Source organism: Heterocephalus glaber, unplaced genomic scaffold (assembly GCF_053883595.1).
Source record: "Heterocephalus glaber isolate CG9 unplaced genomic scaffold, H.glaber_assembly_v1.0 deba00000281, whole genome shotgun sequence".
NCBI classification, from domain to species: Eukaryota; Metazoa; Chordata; class Mammalia; order Rodentia; family Bathyergidae; genus Heterocephalus; species Heterocephalus glaber.
The window spans coordinates 13,659,753-13,678,206 of record NW_028258139.1 but is presented as its reverse complement, the minus strand read 5'-3'; the positions used below and the strand labels follow the sequence as shown (position 1 = coordinate 13,678,206).

General features: G+C 52.6%; 1 protein-coding gene across 1 annotated transcript in view; it reads right to left on the bottom strand.

Annotated features, from left to right (window-relative positions):
- Positions 1-17,569, bottom strand: part of LOC101715296 (maestro heat-like repeat family member 5) — a 39,184-nt gene extending 21,615 nt beyond the window's left edge. The window contains 13 exon segments of the mRNA XM_087186864.1: positions 581-1,500; positions 2,545-2,850; positions 5,318-5,441; positions 7,281-7,381; positions 12,698-12,839; positions 13,477-13,553; positions 13,672-13,794; positions 13,930-13,937; positions 14,468-14,609; positions 15,163-15,282; positions 15,504-15,620; positions 16,088-16,180; positions 17,195-17,569. Coding sequence (XP_087042990.1) covers positions 581-1,500; positions 2,545-2,850; positions 5,318-5,441; positions 7,281-7,381; positions 12,698-12,839; positions 13,477-13,553; positions 13,672-13,794; positions 13,930-13,937; positions 14,468-14,609; positions 15,163-15,282; positions 15,504-15,620; positions 16,088-16,180; positions 17,195-17,383 — 2,462 coding nt within the window. The 5' untranslated portion in view covers positions 17,384-17,569.
- Between the last annotated feature and the right edge of the window lie 885 nt (positions 17,570-18,454).

Here is an 18,454-nt window from a genome sequence, read left to right as displayed (position 1 = left end):
GCTCCCTGTGCACCCTGAGATGGGCCAAGTCCCAGCACCCATCTGACTGCAAAGAGTCCACCATCTGTGCAATGGTGACACAAGGCTCCTGGCCCTGCACTCCTAACACACTTCTGGGCTACACTCCCCTCAGGCCTGCCCACGGTTTGTAGATCAAGGGTTTGTCACCCACAGAGTACACTCAGAAAACCCAGCTGTAGCCAGCATGGTGGCTGGAGCAGAGCATACCCAGGACTCTGGCTCTCAGGCCCTCAGGTCACAGGGCAGCTTGCAAGGGTCATTGTCTTTGTGGCACCCACCTGATCTCCGGCTCTGCAGCAGGTTGGCCAATGGAATCTCTCGAGCCTGAGAGATATTTCCATGCTGAATCCCCCTTCTGGGACCCTGGGAGCCCCCACTCAATGACCTTGGATCAGGATACCCTTGGGGACTGTGGACCCTGGGCCTGGATTCCAGGAAGGCGGTGTGCCTGGCAGAAGCCCTCAGGCATGTGCCTCCTGGTGCCTGTGACAGAGCCCAGGCATTGCTGGGAGGCCACACAACATCCCCCCTGGGGTGGCAGGCTGAGGAGGAAACCTACCTCCCTGAGGGGTGGCACAGGGACAGGAGCACTTCGGCCACCTCCAGTGTGTGCTGGGTCCCTAGAGCCATCATGGCTTTCATCATGGGCTGCTGGGCCTTCTTAAAGTGGATGTTTGGCAGCTCCTGGAAGAGGCTATGCAGGACTTCGGCCACCTGCACAGGACGGGCCCAGAGAGTAGACTGCAGGGGGCCTCTGAGATCCTGGGTGGGGCCCCTCTGAGTGGCTCTCAGAGCTTGTGCCGCTCTGCCAATTTGCACACCCTCACTCTGCCTGTTGGTCCCTGGGAAGGTGGGATGCCACCTCCACAAAGGGCAAGTGTGGAGCAACTGAGTTGGTAGGGCCAGGCAGCAGTGTGTGACATCAGTGTGGGGTGCATCTTGAATTACATTACACTGGCCAAGCCGGACTGCCTCACTCAGTCTCTGGCAGGCTGCCAGGGAGGCAGTGCGTCTCTGCAACTGCATCTGGAGGGCACTGTTGAGACAGGAGTAGGGGCCAGAGGTCTGGTGGCCTCCCCAGGACCTGTTACTCACCCAGCCTGCCCCCAGAAGAAGGGCAAAGGCAGCTGAGAAAGGGTTGCTGGGAGGAGGCTGCCGAAAGAGGCCCCAGTGGTCTCTGGTGGGAGGTGCGGCCTGTGGGTGCACACACGTGGATAGTACGTATAGCCTTGGTGTATGGCCGTCCACTCCCCTTCTCGTGCAGGGGGACACAGGCCAGACTGAGGACAGGCACCATGCCCATCCAGGGGAGCCTGAGTGCCAGCCTACCTGCTCCAGCTTGATGCCTGGGCCCTCAAAGATCCTCAGGAGGAGCTTGCAGGCTAGCTGAGACTGAAGTAGACTCCAGCTGCTGAGGCTGTGCACCAGTGTGAGCACCAGCTGTGTGTGCTGTGCCACACTCAGGACCTTGTCGAAGGCCTGTACCCAGGGCAAGGGAGCGAGGGGCCCTGGTCAGCACTGCTCCGGGGCTGCAGGCTAGGCTATTCCCAGAGATGGAACAAGGACCGTGTGCACCTCCATGTAGATGCCTTGGGCACATATGGGGACCCCAGAAGGGCCCAGCTGCCTCAGCTGCTCACAGGCTGAGCCACGGGCTGTCACTTGATAGTTCCCAGCTGCCCTTTCTCTGGAGAATTTTCCTGGGGCAATGGGAGGAAGCATCTTTGCCTGGGACAGTAGGGTCCCCACCCAGCAGCCAGTGGCCAGTGCTCTGCCTGTGTATAGCTCACAGCTCCCTGTGGCTCCTGCCCTTACCCTACCTCACTTCCCTCACCCTACTTCCCCTGAGAACAAGTCCTTGGTGAACACAGATCCCTGCCCACTGTCTTTTGAGAGGGAGCACCTGAGACACAGGCTCAGCTGGGTGTGTGGCCCAGGGGACTCCAGCTGCACAAAGGTGACACTGTCCTACTTCACCCTCTCCAGGGGCATGAGGGTCTCAGACCTAAAGGAACCTCATTTGGAAGGCGAGGAAACCAAGGCCCAGAAAGATGGGATATTCTACCCGAGGTCTCCTAGTGCAGTGCTGGGGGAGGAGGGCTGGGTCTGAGAAGGAAAGCAGAGGGAGGGCAGGGAGGGAGCAGGGGGCAGGGCCATTCCAGGCTGCCTGGGCAAAGGGGCAGTGCCAAGGCAGGGCATCCCCTGCAAAGCAAGATGAGCTGTCTCCCTCCCACAGAGCCCCAGAGGAGGCCCAGGAAGACCTCGGGCCTGCAGTTCCAAATGCCCTCATGTTTGGACAGAATCTGCAAGGTGAGGCAGAGATAGTGTCCTCTCCCTTGGAAGGGCAGGGTCTGTTAGGGTGTTCCATCCTGACTGTGCCCCACTTGCTCCCAGGCATAGGCCATTCAGGACCCCCTTGGCCCCATTGGATAACTGCTGAGGGGATCAGAGAAATCCAATCCTCTTGGGAAGTTTGGGAGTCCAGTGGGTTCATCCAGTCCCCCCAGCTCTGGAAGGCCTCACCTTCACCAAGTGTTGGACTTCCGATTCCCCTTTTCCAGAGGCCCTGACCTTGAAGCACTTTGCCTTCCTCTGGCGCAGGTCCACCATTATCCCTGTGCAAGACTCAAAGTTATAGGTCTGGCCCACCTGGGGAGGGGGCTCCCTGCCTCTGCCCCTTTTCTGCAGCTCACCCTTCTGCTGCATGGAAAGCTGCAGGAGTAGATAGACACACTGGAGGGCAGAGCTCTGGGTCTCTGCATCCTTGTCCCACCACAGCAGGGTCAGCAGGCCTAACTGGAGGCCCAGTGGAGAAGGCATGGCCTCTTCCTAGGGATGGGGGAAAGAAGCGGAGCCAGGCCTGGCTTCCTGGGCCCCCCTCTTCAGCCCAGCATCTTATAGGAAGTGCCCTGGCTGGGTCAGAAAGGGGCTCTTGTTCCAACCCAGGTCAGCCCTGTGCCTCTCTGTCCTCAGCATCCTCCTCTGTGGAAGGAATCCTTATTGTTGCCAATAATGAGAAATTAGGTGGAGTTCATCCTTATCCCCTGGAGGCTCACATTTCTTCCTTTGGGCAACTGTAAGATTTTCCCATTTATCATTATCATTCCCATTTCCAACAGTTTTTGGTTGTGCTGTGCCTCGGTGTGGGTTTTTGTGTTTATCTTTTGGGGGGTTCATTGATATTCTCGGATCTCTAAGTTTATATTTTTCATAGAATTCAAGTAAGTTCAGGTGTTGTGTCTTCAACTTCTTTCTGTCCCTGACCTCTCCCTCTCTCCTTGGCTCCAGTTTCACTTGATGTTGTTCCACAGCTCACTGCTGCTTTGTTTTTTGTTGTTTTGTTTTTGTTTTTGTACTAGGGATTGAACTCAGGGCCTCACGGTTGGCAGGCAGGTACTGGGCCACTGAGCTATATCCCTGGCCCTGCTTTGATTATTTTTAACTTTTTCTTTTTTGATAAAACTCAGGGTCTTGCAAGCTCGGCAAGTGTTCTACTACTGAGTACATCCCATCCTCTGATTATTTTTTCTCTAGTCTTTTTCCTTTAATTTTGGTAGGTTCAGTTGTCTTGTCTTTAGGTTCACTGATGTATTCTCCTGCAGTGTCTGACCCACTAGTAAACAGAATCCAGTGGCTTTTTCACTTCAAGTACTATAGTCTGTATTTTAACAATTTCTATTTGACTTTTTTTATAGTTACCGTTTATCTTTTGAGTATCTTTTTTTTTTTTTTGGTATGGGGAATCAAACTCAGAACCTTGCACTTGTGAGGCAGGTGGTGGCACCACTCCCCGGCCCACCATTTATCTTTTGATATTTCATATCTATTCTGTCATTATGTTCATGTTTTCCTTTCCGTTGTTGAATGTATAGTCATACACTGCTTAACAACATTTTGTTGGACCATTTTACTGTATGTAAATTTTACTTCAATAAAGTAAAGTAGTGTGAAAAATGCTAGTGTGTGTCTCTTGCAATCTTTACAACCACAGTGTGTGTAGGGGTGTGTGTGTGTATCTGTGTATGTGCACGTTGAGGGAGGGGGTTAGTCTGCAATCTCTCCTCTTAGTATCCAGCCTCAGAGATGCAGGGAGTAGACATAGCAGACCTTGAATTGGCCAGGATCTGCTTTTGAGCCAAGCAGTTAGGACCTGGGTGGAAGCAGCCCGGAGGCTGGGCTCATCCACCCGGGACCATTCTGATGAGGTGTGTGGAGAGTGTCATCAGAGACAACCTGCTTAACTCTCACAGAAACTGCTGAGTGGTCCTCCCCACGTACACTCCCACTGTCATTGTCTGGTGCTTCTGGCTGGTCCAGCCCTGCCACGCTTGGTATCACCAGTCTTTCATTGTACCCTCCTAGTGGGTATGTATGGGTTTCTATCTCATTGTGATTTTGATTTGCATTTACTTTGTAACAAATTATGCCAAGCTTGTTTGACTTCATGTGCTTTACAATATGCCTATTTAAGTCTTTTGCCCATTTGGGCTACCTTTGTACCGAGCTGCAGTCATTATATTTTCCACATCAAGTTCTTTGTTAGGTGCACTCATCGTGCACTTTTTCTGCTGGTCTGGGTCCTGTCTCTTGATGCACGAGTTTCTAATTTTCATGAATTCTATTTAATCATTATTTCCCCCACAGCTACAGCCTTCTGCCTTCTGTCCAGGTAGTCTCTGCCTATCCCGACTGTGTAAAGAGGATCTTTCCTCCTCTACAGATGTCATGGTTCTGGGTTTGCACCCAGTTCTGAGCCTTCTGATGCTCTTTTGCTTCTGCTGGGAGCTGGGACACTGCTGTTCCTATAAGGAGCTCTGCTTGTCCCAGCACACCCTGACCAAAGGGTTTTCCTTTCCCACATGGCACCTCGCAGGCCATGGAAGAGGGACCTAATTCTTCACCCTCTGTTCTTTTCTACTCATGTCTTACCAACACTCCTACTTGGTTCATTTCCAAAATTGCTTGGCTTCTTTGGTTCCTCCTACCACTATGGGCTCTTTGTCCCTCTAGGGCTATTTCCTCAGGGATCACTCTTCTCCCAGGTAGCCGAAGTGCCCTCCCTTCCTGCCTCCATAGCCTTCCTGCCCAGTTTCCTTCAATCCTCCTATTTGAACTGTAGCAGCCTCAGCCCCAGGCATGAGGACTCAGGGCAGAGTATTTGTCTTCTCCCAATACAGCCAGTAGCTTGCATGTGCAGACAGTTCTAGTCCTTGGGTGCTCCTGGAATGGTCTACCAGGTGGATCCACCTTGTGCACCCTACATAGGTGCTCCCTGGGGCAGTGGGCAGAGACTCACTGTTGACTTCAGGGTGTCCACCACATACTGCAGAAGCAGGAGGATGGATTGTACAGCCCGCTGCCGCTCATGGCTCTTACCTGACTGCAGCCAGTGTTCCATGTGTTGAGATGGGCGAGCAGGCCTGAGGACCAGTGCCCATGGGCTCACCTCTATCCCAACTCCAACCCAACACAGCGTGGGGCTAACTAACAGGGGTAAACGTGACCAGCCAGAACATCAGCCTCCCCACTGGGCATGGGCCAGTTCCTTCAGCTAAGGGGCCATCCTCCAGGTTGGGCCTGGAGCCACCTCAGATGCAAGACCACATGATTTCCTACTCTCACACAGGCAGGGCAACACCAGCCAACAAGTCCACAGGACACCACCTAGGCATCTTCCAGTTGCTCTCAGTTCTGACACTGTCTACCTGGGAGTGGATCAGATCCCCAGGCTGAGGGCTCGGTACTCATGAGTGCCCCCACTTTGGAGCAACTGGCAATAAATGGAGTATATTAACTTATCTTTCATTTAAAGAGCACTTTACAATTCTGAGAGTCTGAGGGCTTTGGGAGCTGTAGGCCAGAACCAGGCCAGGATCAGTACTGTACTCTTTCATAACACCATAGGCAATACCAGAGCTTCCAGATTCTCAGGAAACCCACGAGCCCTGTGTCTCTGGAGACAGCATCCCAAAGGGCCTTATGCTGCATCGGCAAAGGGTGGGGAGCAAAGGAGGCCAGGTGAGGAATTTAGCAATCTCTCTTTCCACTGTTTCCTGAGTCACTTCAGGGGGTTGGACACAGCCTCCTCCTGCTCCTCCAGCTCTGCTCCTACCTCCCCTGTCCCTGGACTCTCTGCTCCTGGCTGGACCACTAGCTCCCTGGATGTTAGTCCTGTCACCTGACCCCAAGCCCTTAAGGACAGTGCTAAACATTGACCCGCACACCTGGGCTCCCGTCCCAAGGGAGCTTCTGTCCAATGGGGGAAGGGTAGAGGGGACAACTATGTCCTAAACTGATCAGCTGCAGCCTCAACCCAAATCAAGCTCTGGCCAATTCTGATAGTGGGCATTGGCAACTTGGCACAGCCCCAAATGAGACAAAAGCCTTTCATAGCTAGGAGTCTGGCTCTTCAGGAGGCTCAGCCTTTTCATAGCTGCCCTGGTAGAGAACCCACAGAGCCACAGAGGACTGTGCCTGCTCCCCCTCAGTACCAGCCTGGCCAGAGGTAGCCACAGAACTGCAGAGGACCCCCCTTGACCCCCCTTGCTTCCAGCCAGGCTGTCCCAAGCCTGGTCTGCACTCCAGCCTCCTTCATCCCTCCCTGGGCCCCAGGCTGTCACAGAGCAGCTTCGGGCTGGACAAGTTCCCTTCAGAGGCAAGAGGAAAGCACCCAATTTGGGCAAGCAGGCCTCATACTTCCCTTTGAGCCATGTGGCATTCTTGGGGACACACCTGTGCCTGAATGTCCTGGGCAGGGCCTGGGCTTATACAGAACAGGGTTTCCCGTTCTCCATCTCCAGCCATCAGGAGGTCAGGGGTGAGGCCCTCTCAGGCCTGTTTCCCTTCTATGTAAAGTGGGGACACTGGAGTCCCTCTGGGCTACAGGGATTAACCCTTGTGAAGCACAGTGCCCAGGGCCAGTCACAGGTGCTGTCCGCCCCTCCACAAGGACATCTACTCCCGCTGCACCGCTTGCCAGTGAAGAACAACTTGGGCAGCACTGTGGGAGCATGCAGTAGGCAAAAATCTGCCAAGTTTCACAGATCACCTGCCATCACTGAAGCCCTCTGATTCCTGAGACAATACAGGTTCCACTGGACCATGCAGCAGGCCCCTGTGGAGGAGAGACCTCCATGCCTGACTGGTGCTGAGGAAGGATCCCAGGGGGTGTGGTGAGTCTATCTGCCTCCCTCTGTGCTTCCCTCTCCTCTTCTCTCTCTCACAGCACAGCAGGCTGCTTGGCTGGGGCTGGAGCCCACCTCACCTGCAGGAGGAAGCAGACCTCATCCATGCTGGGGTTCTCGGAGAAGAAGCTCTGGAGGAGCAGGTAGAGGGCGCGCATTGTCTTCTTGTATAGCACCTAGCAGGGGAACCAGGTCAGTTGGTGTCACACCCTTGCCTTCCCTGCCTGTGCGGCCTCAAAGTGTCTGCCTTGGCCTTGCCCCAGTGGTTGAGGACAGACTCTGCAGGTAAGAGCCATGCGGAACCACAGAGTCCGCCGTGGATAGGACGATGTAGGTATCGCAGGGAAGGGATAGCCTAGTTGTTCAGGCAGGGTCCTCTTGTACAACTAGGGTCTCTCCAGCTCCCTGATGCTGTGCCTCTGTCTTTTGCTCTGTGACACTGTGTCCCTTGGGGCCAGCTAGGCACCCTCCTTTCTCTTGACCCTCTTCGTTCTCCCAGAGTGTGTTTTTGGCTGATGTCCTCTGGTATGAAAGCCCAGCAGGGGGCTGGGGATTTAGCTTAGTGGTTTCTCCACCTGCTGCTCAAGTGCAAGGACCTGAGTTCGATCCCCGGTACCAAAAAAAAAAAAGACTGCTGCCTTATGGGCCAGGGATTTAGCTCAGTGGTTCTGGCGCCTGCCTTGTGAGCATAAGGTCCCAAGTTCAATCCCCGGTACCAAGAAAAAGAAAGCCCAGCAGGTACAAAGCCACCCTTAGATCTATTGCCTGGGTCTGTTGCCCTGGGAGCAGTTGGCCCTGACAGCTCCCTGAGGACCATGGGATAAGCAGGTGAAAGAGTTTCATTGAGTGTGAGTAATAATCACACATGTGGAGTCACACAAGCACTTGAGGGACGGCAGTGGCATCCACTCAGGCACAAATATTCTGTAACAGGGCCATGCCCAAGTGCCACTGTGCTCAATCCTGCTATGATCTACCCCTAGTCGGCCTGAGGGCTGGAGATTCCTCAGCATCTGAAAGAGCTGGACATACTGTGGATGCAAGTGTACGTACAACTGGAATCCTTTTCTCACAGACAGAGAACTTCCTGAGCACAAGGCCAAGATGCACTACGGACCGGGCACTGCCTCAAGGATCACCCAGCACAGGTGAAGAAGAAAGACAAGAAGAGAAAAATCCAACAACAAGAGTGAGCATCTAAACGAGTTTTCCATCATGTGTTGGCCGCTGATTCTCATTGTCCTAGAGGAGGAGAGTTGTCAGGCAGTGGGGCAGCCACTTCTTGCAGATCCCAGGGCCACCAAGACTACTCCCAGGCTCTTCTGTGCCTTTCTCCCACTGGTGGAGGGCCGGCTGGAAGGCAAGGCCGTGACAGCATGGGACAGAGAGAGGAAGAGGAGAGGGCTGCTCGAAGGAGCAACTTCTGAGAGGGGCCCTCGAGTCCTGGCTGAGTGTCACTGCAGAGGGTGTGGACACTACCCAGGGCTCGGGAAAGTAGCCTCCTAGGGGAGAAGAGGGGACAGTCCCCAGAGTTCACAAAGTTCTGGGCATAGTTCCTAGTCACAGCAACCTGAGTGGAAATCCACTAACTATCACATCATGCTTATTCAATTGTGTTACTCAAATCCATGTATCAGGGATTTTCAACCAAGTGATTTTTCAATCTCTACACACATGTACACTCAACCATGAGAACAACAGGAGCTCTCAGGCAGAATATTTTTAAAAAATCAATAGATATATAGATAGACAGATCTAAGTCTAGTGATAGATAAAATTATAAGTAATGGTATATGATCTATGGATAGAAAAATATATCTAGGTGTGTATTTAGGACCCATAGATATAAATATAGACATAGGTATAAGTATAGATATGAATGTACAGGACCAAGAGAGAGGGGGATTAAAGACGTATACTATAAATCCTAACACATTCACCAGAAAAAAAAAACCAACCCTCAATGGCTATCACTAAGAAGAAAAAAGTCTCCATAAAAATGTTAAATCACTTGAAAGAAGGCAGAAAGAGATGAAGAGAGGAGTGAAGACTATATAGACAAATGGAAACTAAATGGCAAGACAGTAGCACAACCCCAACTTCCCTATATATGAATGGGCTAGAGCCCCACCTCCAGGAGAAGGCAGAAACTAGCACACTGTATGAAAAGCAAGACCTAATCTAATCAGGTCTCCTTCAAAAAACAAACTTTAGATATAATGACACAAACAGGTTAAAAGGGAAAGCACGGAGGAAGGGCTACCGCATTACAGATGGAATCAGTTTCAGAACAAAGAAGTGTACCCGCAATAGAGATGTCACTTCCTAATGACATCAGGGTGAATGGTGAGACTGGATGCTCCCCCGCTCAGGCTGGGAGCAAGCTGAGAATACCCACTCTCACCACCAGTATTCAAAGCTGTACCAGAAGTTCTAGTGAGTGCAATAAATTAAGAGTGAGAGAGAAAAAGCAGCCAGATTTGAAAGGAAGAAGTAAACTGCCCTTATTCAAATAAGGCAAGTATAAAGCCAGGTACAGTGGACCATGCCTGTAATCCCAGCTACTGGGGATGCTGAGACAGGAAGATCAAGACTTCAATGCCATCTTGGCAACTTAGCAAGACCGTGTCACAAAATAAAAAAATAAAAAGGCTAGAGATGTAGCTCATTTCCCCCTGGATTCAATCCCTAGTTACCTCAGGGAGAAAAGAAAAGCCAAGTACAAAATCCTGTGAATTATCTTATGGATATATGGGATATAAACCCATTAATTTTTCACAAAAGTGTGAAGATAATTGAATAGAGAAATTATGGTCTTTTTAACAAGTGATTCTGGAACAGGAAGATATTCATATGCAAAGAATTAAACTTCAATCTGTACAATGTATCTTACAGGAATTAATTCAAAATAGATTATGGATAGTTGTGGACTATTTGTGTCCTTTCAAATATATATGCTGAAATCCTAACACCAGGTGAGGGCTCTGGGAGGCGAATTAGTCATGAGGTGAAGCCCTGGTGATGGGATAAATGCCCATATGAAAGGGATCCCAGAGAGTTCTCTAGCCTTCTTCCTGTCAGATGAGGAAATGGAGAAGTCAACATCTGCATCCTGGAAGCAGCCCTCACTGAAACCAGTCACCTGGCACCCTGATTTCAAACTTTTGTCCTGCAGAACTGTGAGGAGCACATGTCTGTTTAGAAGCCACCTGAGCTATGATATTTTGTTACAGCTACCCAAGTGGGCTAAGATATGGACCTACATATAAATCCTGGGCATAAAACTTCAAGCAAAAAAATACAAGATAAAATCTTGTGACCTTTGGCTAAGAAAACATTTTCTAGGTACAATGCCCAAAGCATAGTCCATGAAGGAAAAAACTACTTCGAATTAGATTTCCTCAGCATTAACAACTTCTGCTCTTCAGAAGACACTATTAAGAGGATAAGAAACCACAAATTGGGAGAAAATATATTCAAATCACATATCAGATAAAAGACTCACAACTAGAGTATAAGAGGAAATCTAAAAATTATATATCTGAAGAGTTCACCTAATTTTAAAAGCAGCTGTGACATTCAGACACTTCACCAAAGATATAGAGATGCCAAATGAGCACATGAAAAGATGCCCAACATCATTAGTAAGAAAATGAGACTTAAAACCACAGTAAGCTACACACATCACAATGGTTCATGTGCCAAAGATTCACGGTGCCCAGTGCTGTCAAGGATGTGGAACCACCAGCATCTAGGACACTGCTGTTGGATGTGAAGTAGTGCAGCTTCTTTGGAAAACAGTTGGGCAAAATTTGCTAAAAAGTTAAACATTCACCTGTCATATGACCTACTGACCACACTTAGGTATTGACCCAGCGAACACTGAAGCATATGTCGGTATGGAGAACTGAACACGAAAGTTCACAGCAGCCTCGCCTGTAACAGCCACACCTGGAAATGAACCCATGCCCCTCATCCAGAGAGCAGGAGCATATCCAGGAAATGAAATGGCCCTCAACAGGGGAGAATGGTCTACCATGCAAGCCACAGCGCGGATGATCTCAACATCACTCATGAAAAAACCCAGACAAAGTAAATGAGTACTGTGTGATTCTGTTCACATTAAATTCTTAAAAGTGCAAATGTAGGGCCGGGGATTTAGCTCAGTAGTTTCGCCGCCTGCTGCACAGGTGCAAGGAGCCAAGTTTGATCCCTGGTACCAAAAACAAAAACAAAACAAAAAAGTGCAAATGTATGCTCAGTGATGGAGTGGGCTAGTGTGTCAGTGTAGAGAGATAAGAAGCACCCACAGAGGACCCAGAGGGAGGATCCTGAGGGGCACAGGAAGCTTTGGAAACTGACAGTCTTGATTTTGATGATGGTTTCACATATATATCTGTCAAAACATGCGCAAGTACACACTCTGAATGTGTGTGGTGTTCTGTGTCTCAGTTTTACTTTAATCAACCTGTTAAAACACAGCTCTTCGTGAATCACTTCCTGTGGCTGGGTGTCTGACACCCAGTGTAGACCTGGGTGCTAGGACTCACCTGGGCCAAAGTAGACATTTGTGGTAGAAGGCAGGCCTACTATTGGCCCTTCTGAAGGCTCTGGAACCCATTCCCCAGCTGCAGAGAGCTCCAAGAATTGCCTGATACAGTCTCTCTGTTGTTGGAGCACAGCTCAGGGACTGGCCAGGCCCCGATGAGCAGCAGAGAGCCAGGTCTCCCACAAGACGGCTGCCACGCCCTGGTGATTCCCGGGAGATGGGCTTCCTCAAGATCCCGCCACCTCCTCAGATTCCTGCAGCACCCTCCCTTTCTGCAGGAGAGAATGCCCAGTGAACAGCTATGCTGGCCTCTGTCTAGCAGACTTCCCCAGGAGGCCAGCCCAGGCACATAGCTCAGCTCCCACCTGGCCTGTTCCATGGATCTTGCTGTACCTGCTAACCTGCGTGTGGCTGTGGGGACATGCATTTTCCACTGTTGCTATAGGCCCCATACAAGGGTGGGGGGGGCAGCACCTAACCATCGAGGTAGCTGTGCCCCATCCAAGGACAGAGCTGTCCCAGTCTGGGGTGTAGTTGTGGTGGAGGGGACACTCTTTTTGTTCCTGGGATTTGCTAAGCCCTTGCTGTATGCTGACTGTGGGCAGAAGCAGTGGGAGACATGTGTGTGACTGCCTGCAAGTCCCCTGCCCGCAAGTCCCCTGCCCGCCTAGCTGAGGACAAAGGACCAGGAGCACCTGAGGCTGTGGGGAGTTTGTGGGCTCAGTGAAGCTGATTTGTGAAAGCTGGACACAGCTCACAGAATTGCAAGACACCCGGGGCTGGGGTTTTCCCAAGGTCATAGCAAGTCTGTGTTGCAGCCAGGGTGGAACCAAGCCTGGACCCCCAACTCCTTCCTCGGCCGCTTCCCCAAGCAGGGATTGACAGCTCCCAGCCCCCTGCCCCTAGCCCAGACAGAGAGAGGATGGTTAGAGCAGGCAGTCACCATGACATCGATGTCAGGGGATGGGTCCAGTGAAGGCAGGCTGCTGGGCAGCTCCTCTGTAGGCGGCAGCACATACACACTCTGTAGGCAGGCTTCTAGGACCCTGGACTTGACCCAGGGCTGGAGGCTGGGCTGCAGATTGCTGCAAGAAACCCAGGAAGACTCCTTTGCAGTCAGGGCTCAGGTAGAGGTCTGACTGGGGCTCCCTACAAATCTGGTAGGCACAACTTAGTGAGGATGTGATCCGCATGCAAGCCTGCCTCAGACTCCAGGTAGGCTGGGCCTGGGGAAAGGGGGGCATATTTGGACTGGAAAGAACCTGTGACAACAGGGTCTGCAGCCAACCCAACTCCTTGGCTTCATTCCATTGGGTTCTTTGGCTCTTGCGAGAAAATTAAGAATTATTCTTTGGTCAAGACAAGGCTGAATGCAACCAGGGGTCACCTGGTGACAAAGGTCAGTACTTAATCTGTGGCCAAGGTCAAGGATTAAAGGGCAACAAGGTCAGGGCTTTTTGTCTGACCAGAGTTAGGGCTCAGCGAGGGACAGGAGTAGTCTCAGATGCAACTTAGGTCAGGGCTTGGTGTGTGTCAGCATTATAAACATACCTTAGTCATGAAACAAAGCAAACCTAATCTCCCATGCATGATTTGTCCCAGCCTCAACCCACCCAGCACTGTTTTAGCAGGGCTGTCCCTGTCCCTCATCCTTGGCATGCTGAGCCTCCTTTATCCTCAGAGGGCCTGACCTGTCTTTGTCCTGGACCCCAGGGAGGTTACCTGAGCCCCATAATGACCAAGATGATCTTCTGCCAGAAAAGGGTGGCTAGGAAGTTGGGCTCCTCCTGGAGGATGCACTGGGAGGGCAGAAGAAGAGCCCAGGTGGCAGTAGCATCTGGCCCAGCCACTGAGTTTCCTTGCCCTCTGGGTGATCCTTGAGTCCCCACAGGGCAGGACACCTGGCGTGTCACTCACCAGGAGGCACTGGATGAACTCTGGTATCCGGGTGAACTTGTACCTCTGGACACCATAGTCGCACCTGAGAACGCTGGTCAGCAGGACAGCAGCTGAAAGGAAGCTGGCTTTAAGGACATTGTCCTACAGTAACAAGTGCCCAGGTCAGAGGACAGGTGACAGAAATCTGCCACACTGCCAATCTTGACCAGGGTACCAGAGAGTGCAGGTGCACACACAGGTCCACGCAGTGCACACGCACACGCAGCACACCCCCACACATACATCTGCACATCACTCTCACACTCATATCCACCCCGCACACAATCCACACACACACACACACACCCTCACAGCACATCTTCACACACATCCACAGAGCACCCACAGAACATGACTTAGACACTGCACATCTACATACCACAGCGTATGTACACCGCACATGCAACATCATAACATATGCACCCCTCGCCCCGGAAACTCAGGCAGCTCTGGCCGTCCAGGTGATGAGACCCAGCCCCTTGGCTGTGTTTCCTGGGTTGCTGGAGTCCCAGGGTGGATCCTTCAGAGATGTGAAAGGCACACAGCCTTCTTTGCCTGCCTCATTGCCCAATCCAGTTAGGCCCTGTCCTAGGGCCTAACCCTGCAGCTGGGGCCTAGGACCCTGCATTCAGGGAGCAGGACCCATGGGCTTTGCCTGGCTACACCCCTGGGTCAGGCCCCACTGGCTCAGAGGTCGGCACAGGGACAAGTGAGGGGACCTGAGGCACCCTGCCCTCTCACCCGCCCCTGAAGAGACCGGGGCTCATGCAGTGGCTGCAGGAAAAGTAGTGCACCATCCTCGAGGTGATGCTGTCTACGCAGGGCAGGATCTGCTCCTTGGCATGTGTGGCCATCTGTCCATAGCACAACAAGGCAGTGCTGCTGACCCATTTCCTGTGCATGTCTGTGTCTGGGTGCTGCAAGTGAGCGAGTGGCAGGGGCTATGAGCCCCAACCCACCCCAGGCCCTCCCAGCTCACACCAGCCTCCAGCCCAGGGAAGCTGAGCCCTTGGCACAGGTCCAGGTGGTGGCCAGCTGTGTCCATAGCCCACAGGAACCAGGTCCCAGGCCTGGGGCCAGCCCTCTCTTCCAGAAAGACCCTCCAGCCAGCACCCTCACACAGGCAGGTCTTCCGTTGCCTACCCCTTCCAGCAAGGCAACCGGGGCAGGGAGTGGCTAAGAAAATGAAGCTGCTCAGCATACCCTCCTGGGTCAGGTGCACCGAGAAGAAACTGAGGCCTGGGTTACACACAGCACCTGCAGGCCCCATGGCCTCAGATCCTGCACCCAATGGCAGCTCCGAATTCTGCTCATGGGGTTCCAGGAACAGAGAAGTACAGAGAACGTCTTCATCCAGCCTTGTCCCACATACCAGCCCGCCGGGATCCCATGTTACCATCAGGCGCCAAGGCCGAGGCCCTCCCCGCTCTGCACTTCCCTCTGCAGAATGGCCACCAGGGGCCTCTCTACCTGTCCTTCAGAGGACAGGTTCCTCCACCTCAAGAACCAGGTGCTGCCCAGGTGTTCCAGCAGGGACCACACCTCCTCCAGGTGCGTAGTGGATGCCAAGCCCACAGCCAGTGCGATGTCCTGTGGGGGGTGGGATACCAGGGATCAGCCCCCAGGGGACAGTGTTGGACGTTTCTGGTCTCCCGAGGACCCGCTCCTTGCCGTGAGAACACCGTCTGCTGGGTGGAGCCCATCAGCGCCCCGACATTGCTCCTTGCTTTGAGCAGTGGATACTGGAGTAAGGGTCAAGGGACAAGGCTGGCAGGATTAAGAGAGCCAGGGACCTCAAGGGCCTAACGCACCTCCCGCTGGCTGGCGTCCTGGTGGGACAGCTCCAGAAGGCAGGAGAGGTGGCTCTTCACCACTGCCACACTTGTGCACTCACAAAGGATCAGCCCAAAGAGGTGGAAGAGGAGGGTCTGGGCAGCAGAAGGCGAGGATTAAGCACTGAGCCAGTGGCCAGCTGGGGCTGTGCCCACCCCTGGCCTGGGGCTTGTCTGTGTGCAGGGCCCTGTGGGGAGGGCCTGGTGGCCCAAGGGTGGGTCACACTGGTATCCATGTGCAGTGCTCTGAGGGGAGGGTCTGAGCACCCCGAGGATTGCTCTGTGTGTACTGACTGTTGCAGGTGATGCCCAAACCCAGTGCTGACTACTGTACCACCCTCCAGTTCTGGGCCCCTTAAGGCACACCCTGAGTGTCACTGTGCTCCCTGCTCGCTCCTAGGCTGGGCTGTGGTCAAGAGTGGTGGGGACAACCTGCTCTGCCCTGGGTGAGGAGACTGCTCATGAAGCCCCTGAGCCTCTCAGCACTTCCTATGGATTTGGGCTGGGTTCTGTCACCTCCAGCCCTCTTGAGGGGCTCCAAGTGGCCCTGGCCTGGCACTAACCTTCTTCCTGGCCTGCTCCAGTGCCAGGCACAGGGACTCCAGAAGCTTCTGCATGCTGATGTTTGTGTCCATAGCATTCTGCTGCCCCAGGCGCTGTGGCAGAGCTCAGTGCTCAGTGCTCAGACCCTCACCTCCTGCCCCACCAGTAAGGGACATAGCCCAGTGTGGACAGAAGTGAGAGCCTGCTGGGTGGGGAAGGGGTGAAGGACAAAGCCATACAGCAGCTAGGGACTCAAACCTGAGTGATTCTGGCCACACTGATTTCTGCTACAGACCCCAGCAGATTCCTACCTTTTGCACAGAGGCTGCATAGCTTAATGTGGCCAGCAAGTTGACACTGGGAGTGCTCCTGCCCTTTATGCTGCTGCCATGCTGGCCCCTGGGCCTTTGCATAGCTAGTTCCCTCAGACTGGACACTTTTCCCTACCCCCACCCCCCAATCTGAGCCCATCTGTGTATTCTTGTAACAGGGCCTCTGTGAGCACACAGGCCCTGCTGTATTTCCTCTCTCAGCCCTTAGAGCTCAAAGAATCTGTCACTCACAGTGGCCCTAAGAAGTGGTTGCAGGCTCCAGAGGCTAGAGATAAAGATTGGAGCAGACGCTGAGGAGAGGGGCCCAGACAGCCCTGCCCACCCCAGGATCTACATGACTTCTGGTGCCATTCAGGCCTTCAAGCTGGTCTAAAAGGTTCCCTAACGTTCATAGTGTGCTGGGGTCCTACCACTACCACTCTATGCCCAAAGCCAGTCTGAGATCACAGCAGGCCTGAGGGGTGGGGGTTTTGGGAATGCAGATCAGTAGGAGGCTCTAGGTGGGCATGGGGTGGAGGGGACAGGATCCCCGCTCTTGGGTGTCTGCCCCATCACCTGCTGATGTGGAGTAGCCACCTGTGCCCTGACTCCCTCCCACCTTCTGGCACTTCCTGGTAGAAGGTCAGGAATTCCAATAGTATGAAGGCCTTGGGAGCCCAATGGTGGTTGATGGTGGTGCCAGCCATGCAGTGAGCCCTAGAGGGGACTCAGGCTCCCCCCGAGTCCCCCAAGACCCTGCAGGGGTCAGGGCCACAGAGGGCTCTTGCCCAGCAAGGAGACACCCTCGGGACTTACCTGGCTGTGCCCTCCCAGGTAGTAACAAAGGATGTCCAATGCCCGGTCCTGCTCTGTGGCTGACATGGCCCTGATCCTCCTGATTAACTGTCTCTCCAAGGGTGAGGAGTCACTGCAGCACTCTCTCACACCTCCCAGGAGCCCTGAGTCTGAACAGTCTGCAGAAGGCCCAGAGCACAAAAGTAGCATGAGAGCCGCCTGTCAGTCCATGTGATCTCAGGCCCCATAATCCTCACAGGTTGCCTGGGAGACTTCAGCCCCTCCTCCTCCAGCACCTGTGTATGCAGGATCCCTATTGGATCTGCAGAAACTGCTTTCTTTAAAATGCATTTGGAGGAAATGGAAAGCATAGCACATAGGGGGAGACATGTTGCAGAGCCCTGTCAACCAACCCAGGCGGCAGGGCCTGTGTGCAGCTGAACAGCCTGGGGACAGAGCTGGGACCCAGGCCATCCATACCACAACTCAAAACTTCAGACCCACTAGGAAAATGTGGATGGACCAGTGGTACCACAGCAATGGCCAGTGGTGTGGAACAGCAAGTTACCTGTACCCCAACCTACTCCTACACCAAAATAGAGAGCAAACAGTTGACATGTTTATATTGTAGAGCTAAAACCATAAGCGTACAGAGAAGATTATGAATTTTATCATCTCTAATCCAGAGTTGGGGGAGGGCGTTGTAAATATGAAACCAAGACAGAAACCTAAGGAAAACAACTCTTACAGACAGCAACATAGTTTCTTGGGCCCGAACCACCCATTGACCACTGCAAGTAAAAACTCAAAATTATTTGCTTCACCTGTGACAACAAGCCCAGCACTGAGAGCCTGAGGGAGGAGGATCGCAAGTTCCAGCCCAACCCGTACAACTTAGAGACTTTAGAAGACGCCGTCTGTCTCAAAAATAAAAAATAAAATAAAAAGGCCTGGGGTTGTAGCAGCTCAGTGCAAAGGCCCTGGGTTAAATCCCCATTATTGCAAAGGAAAGAAAGGCTTCTTCCAGTCATTCAGCAAAGGATTCCCTCCACAGCCTTAAACACAAGGAAAGGAACCTGTGAGCCAGTAATTAAGTGGAAAGATGGCCCGCATTGCTGATAATGAAAGAAATGAGCATGAAAAATGAGATGTGCTTTTTTAACTGTCAGTGGGATAAAGATGAAAGAATGTGAACAAATACATTCTCACACCTTGGTTTGTATGTGGGGAGGGGATTCTTCTTCTGAAAAATCACTTAGAAGCTGGTATCAAATTAGAAAT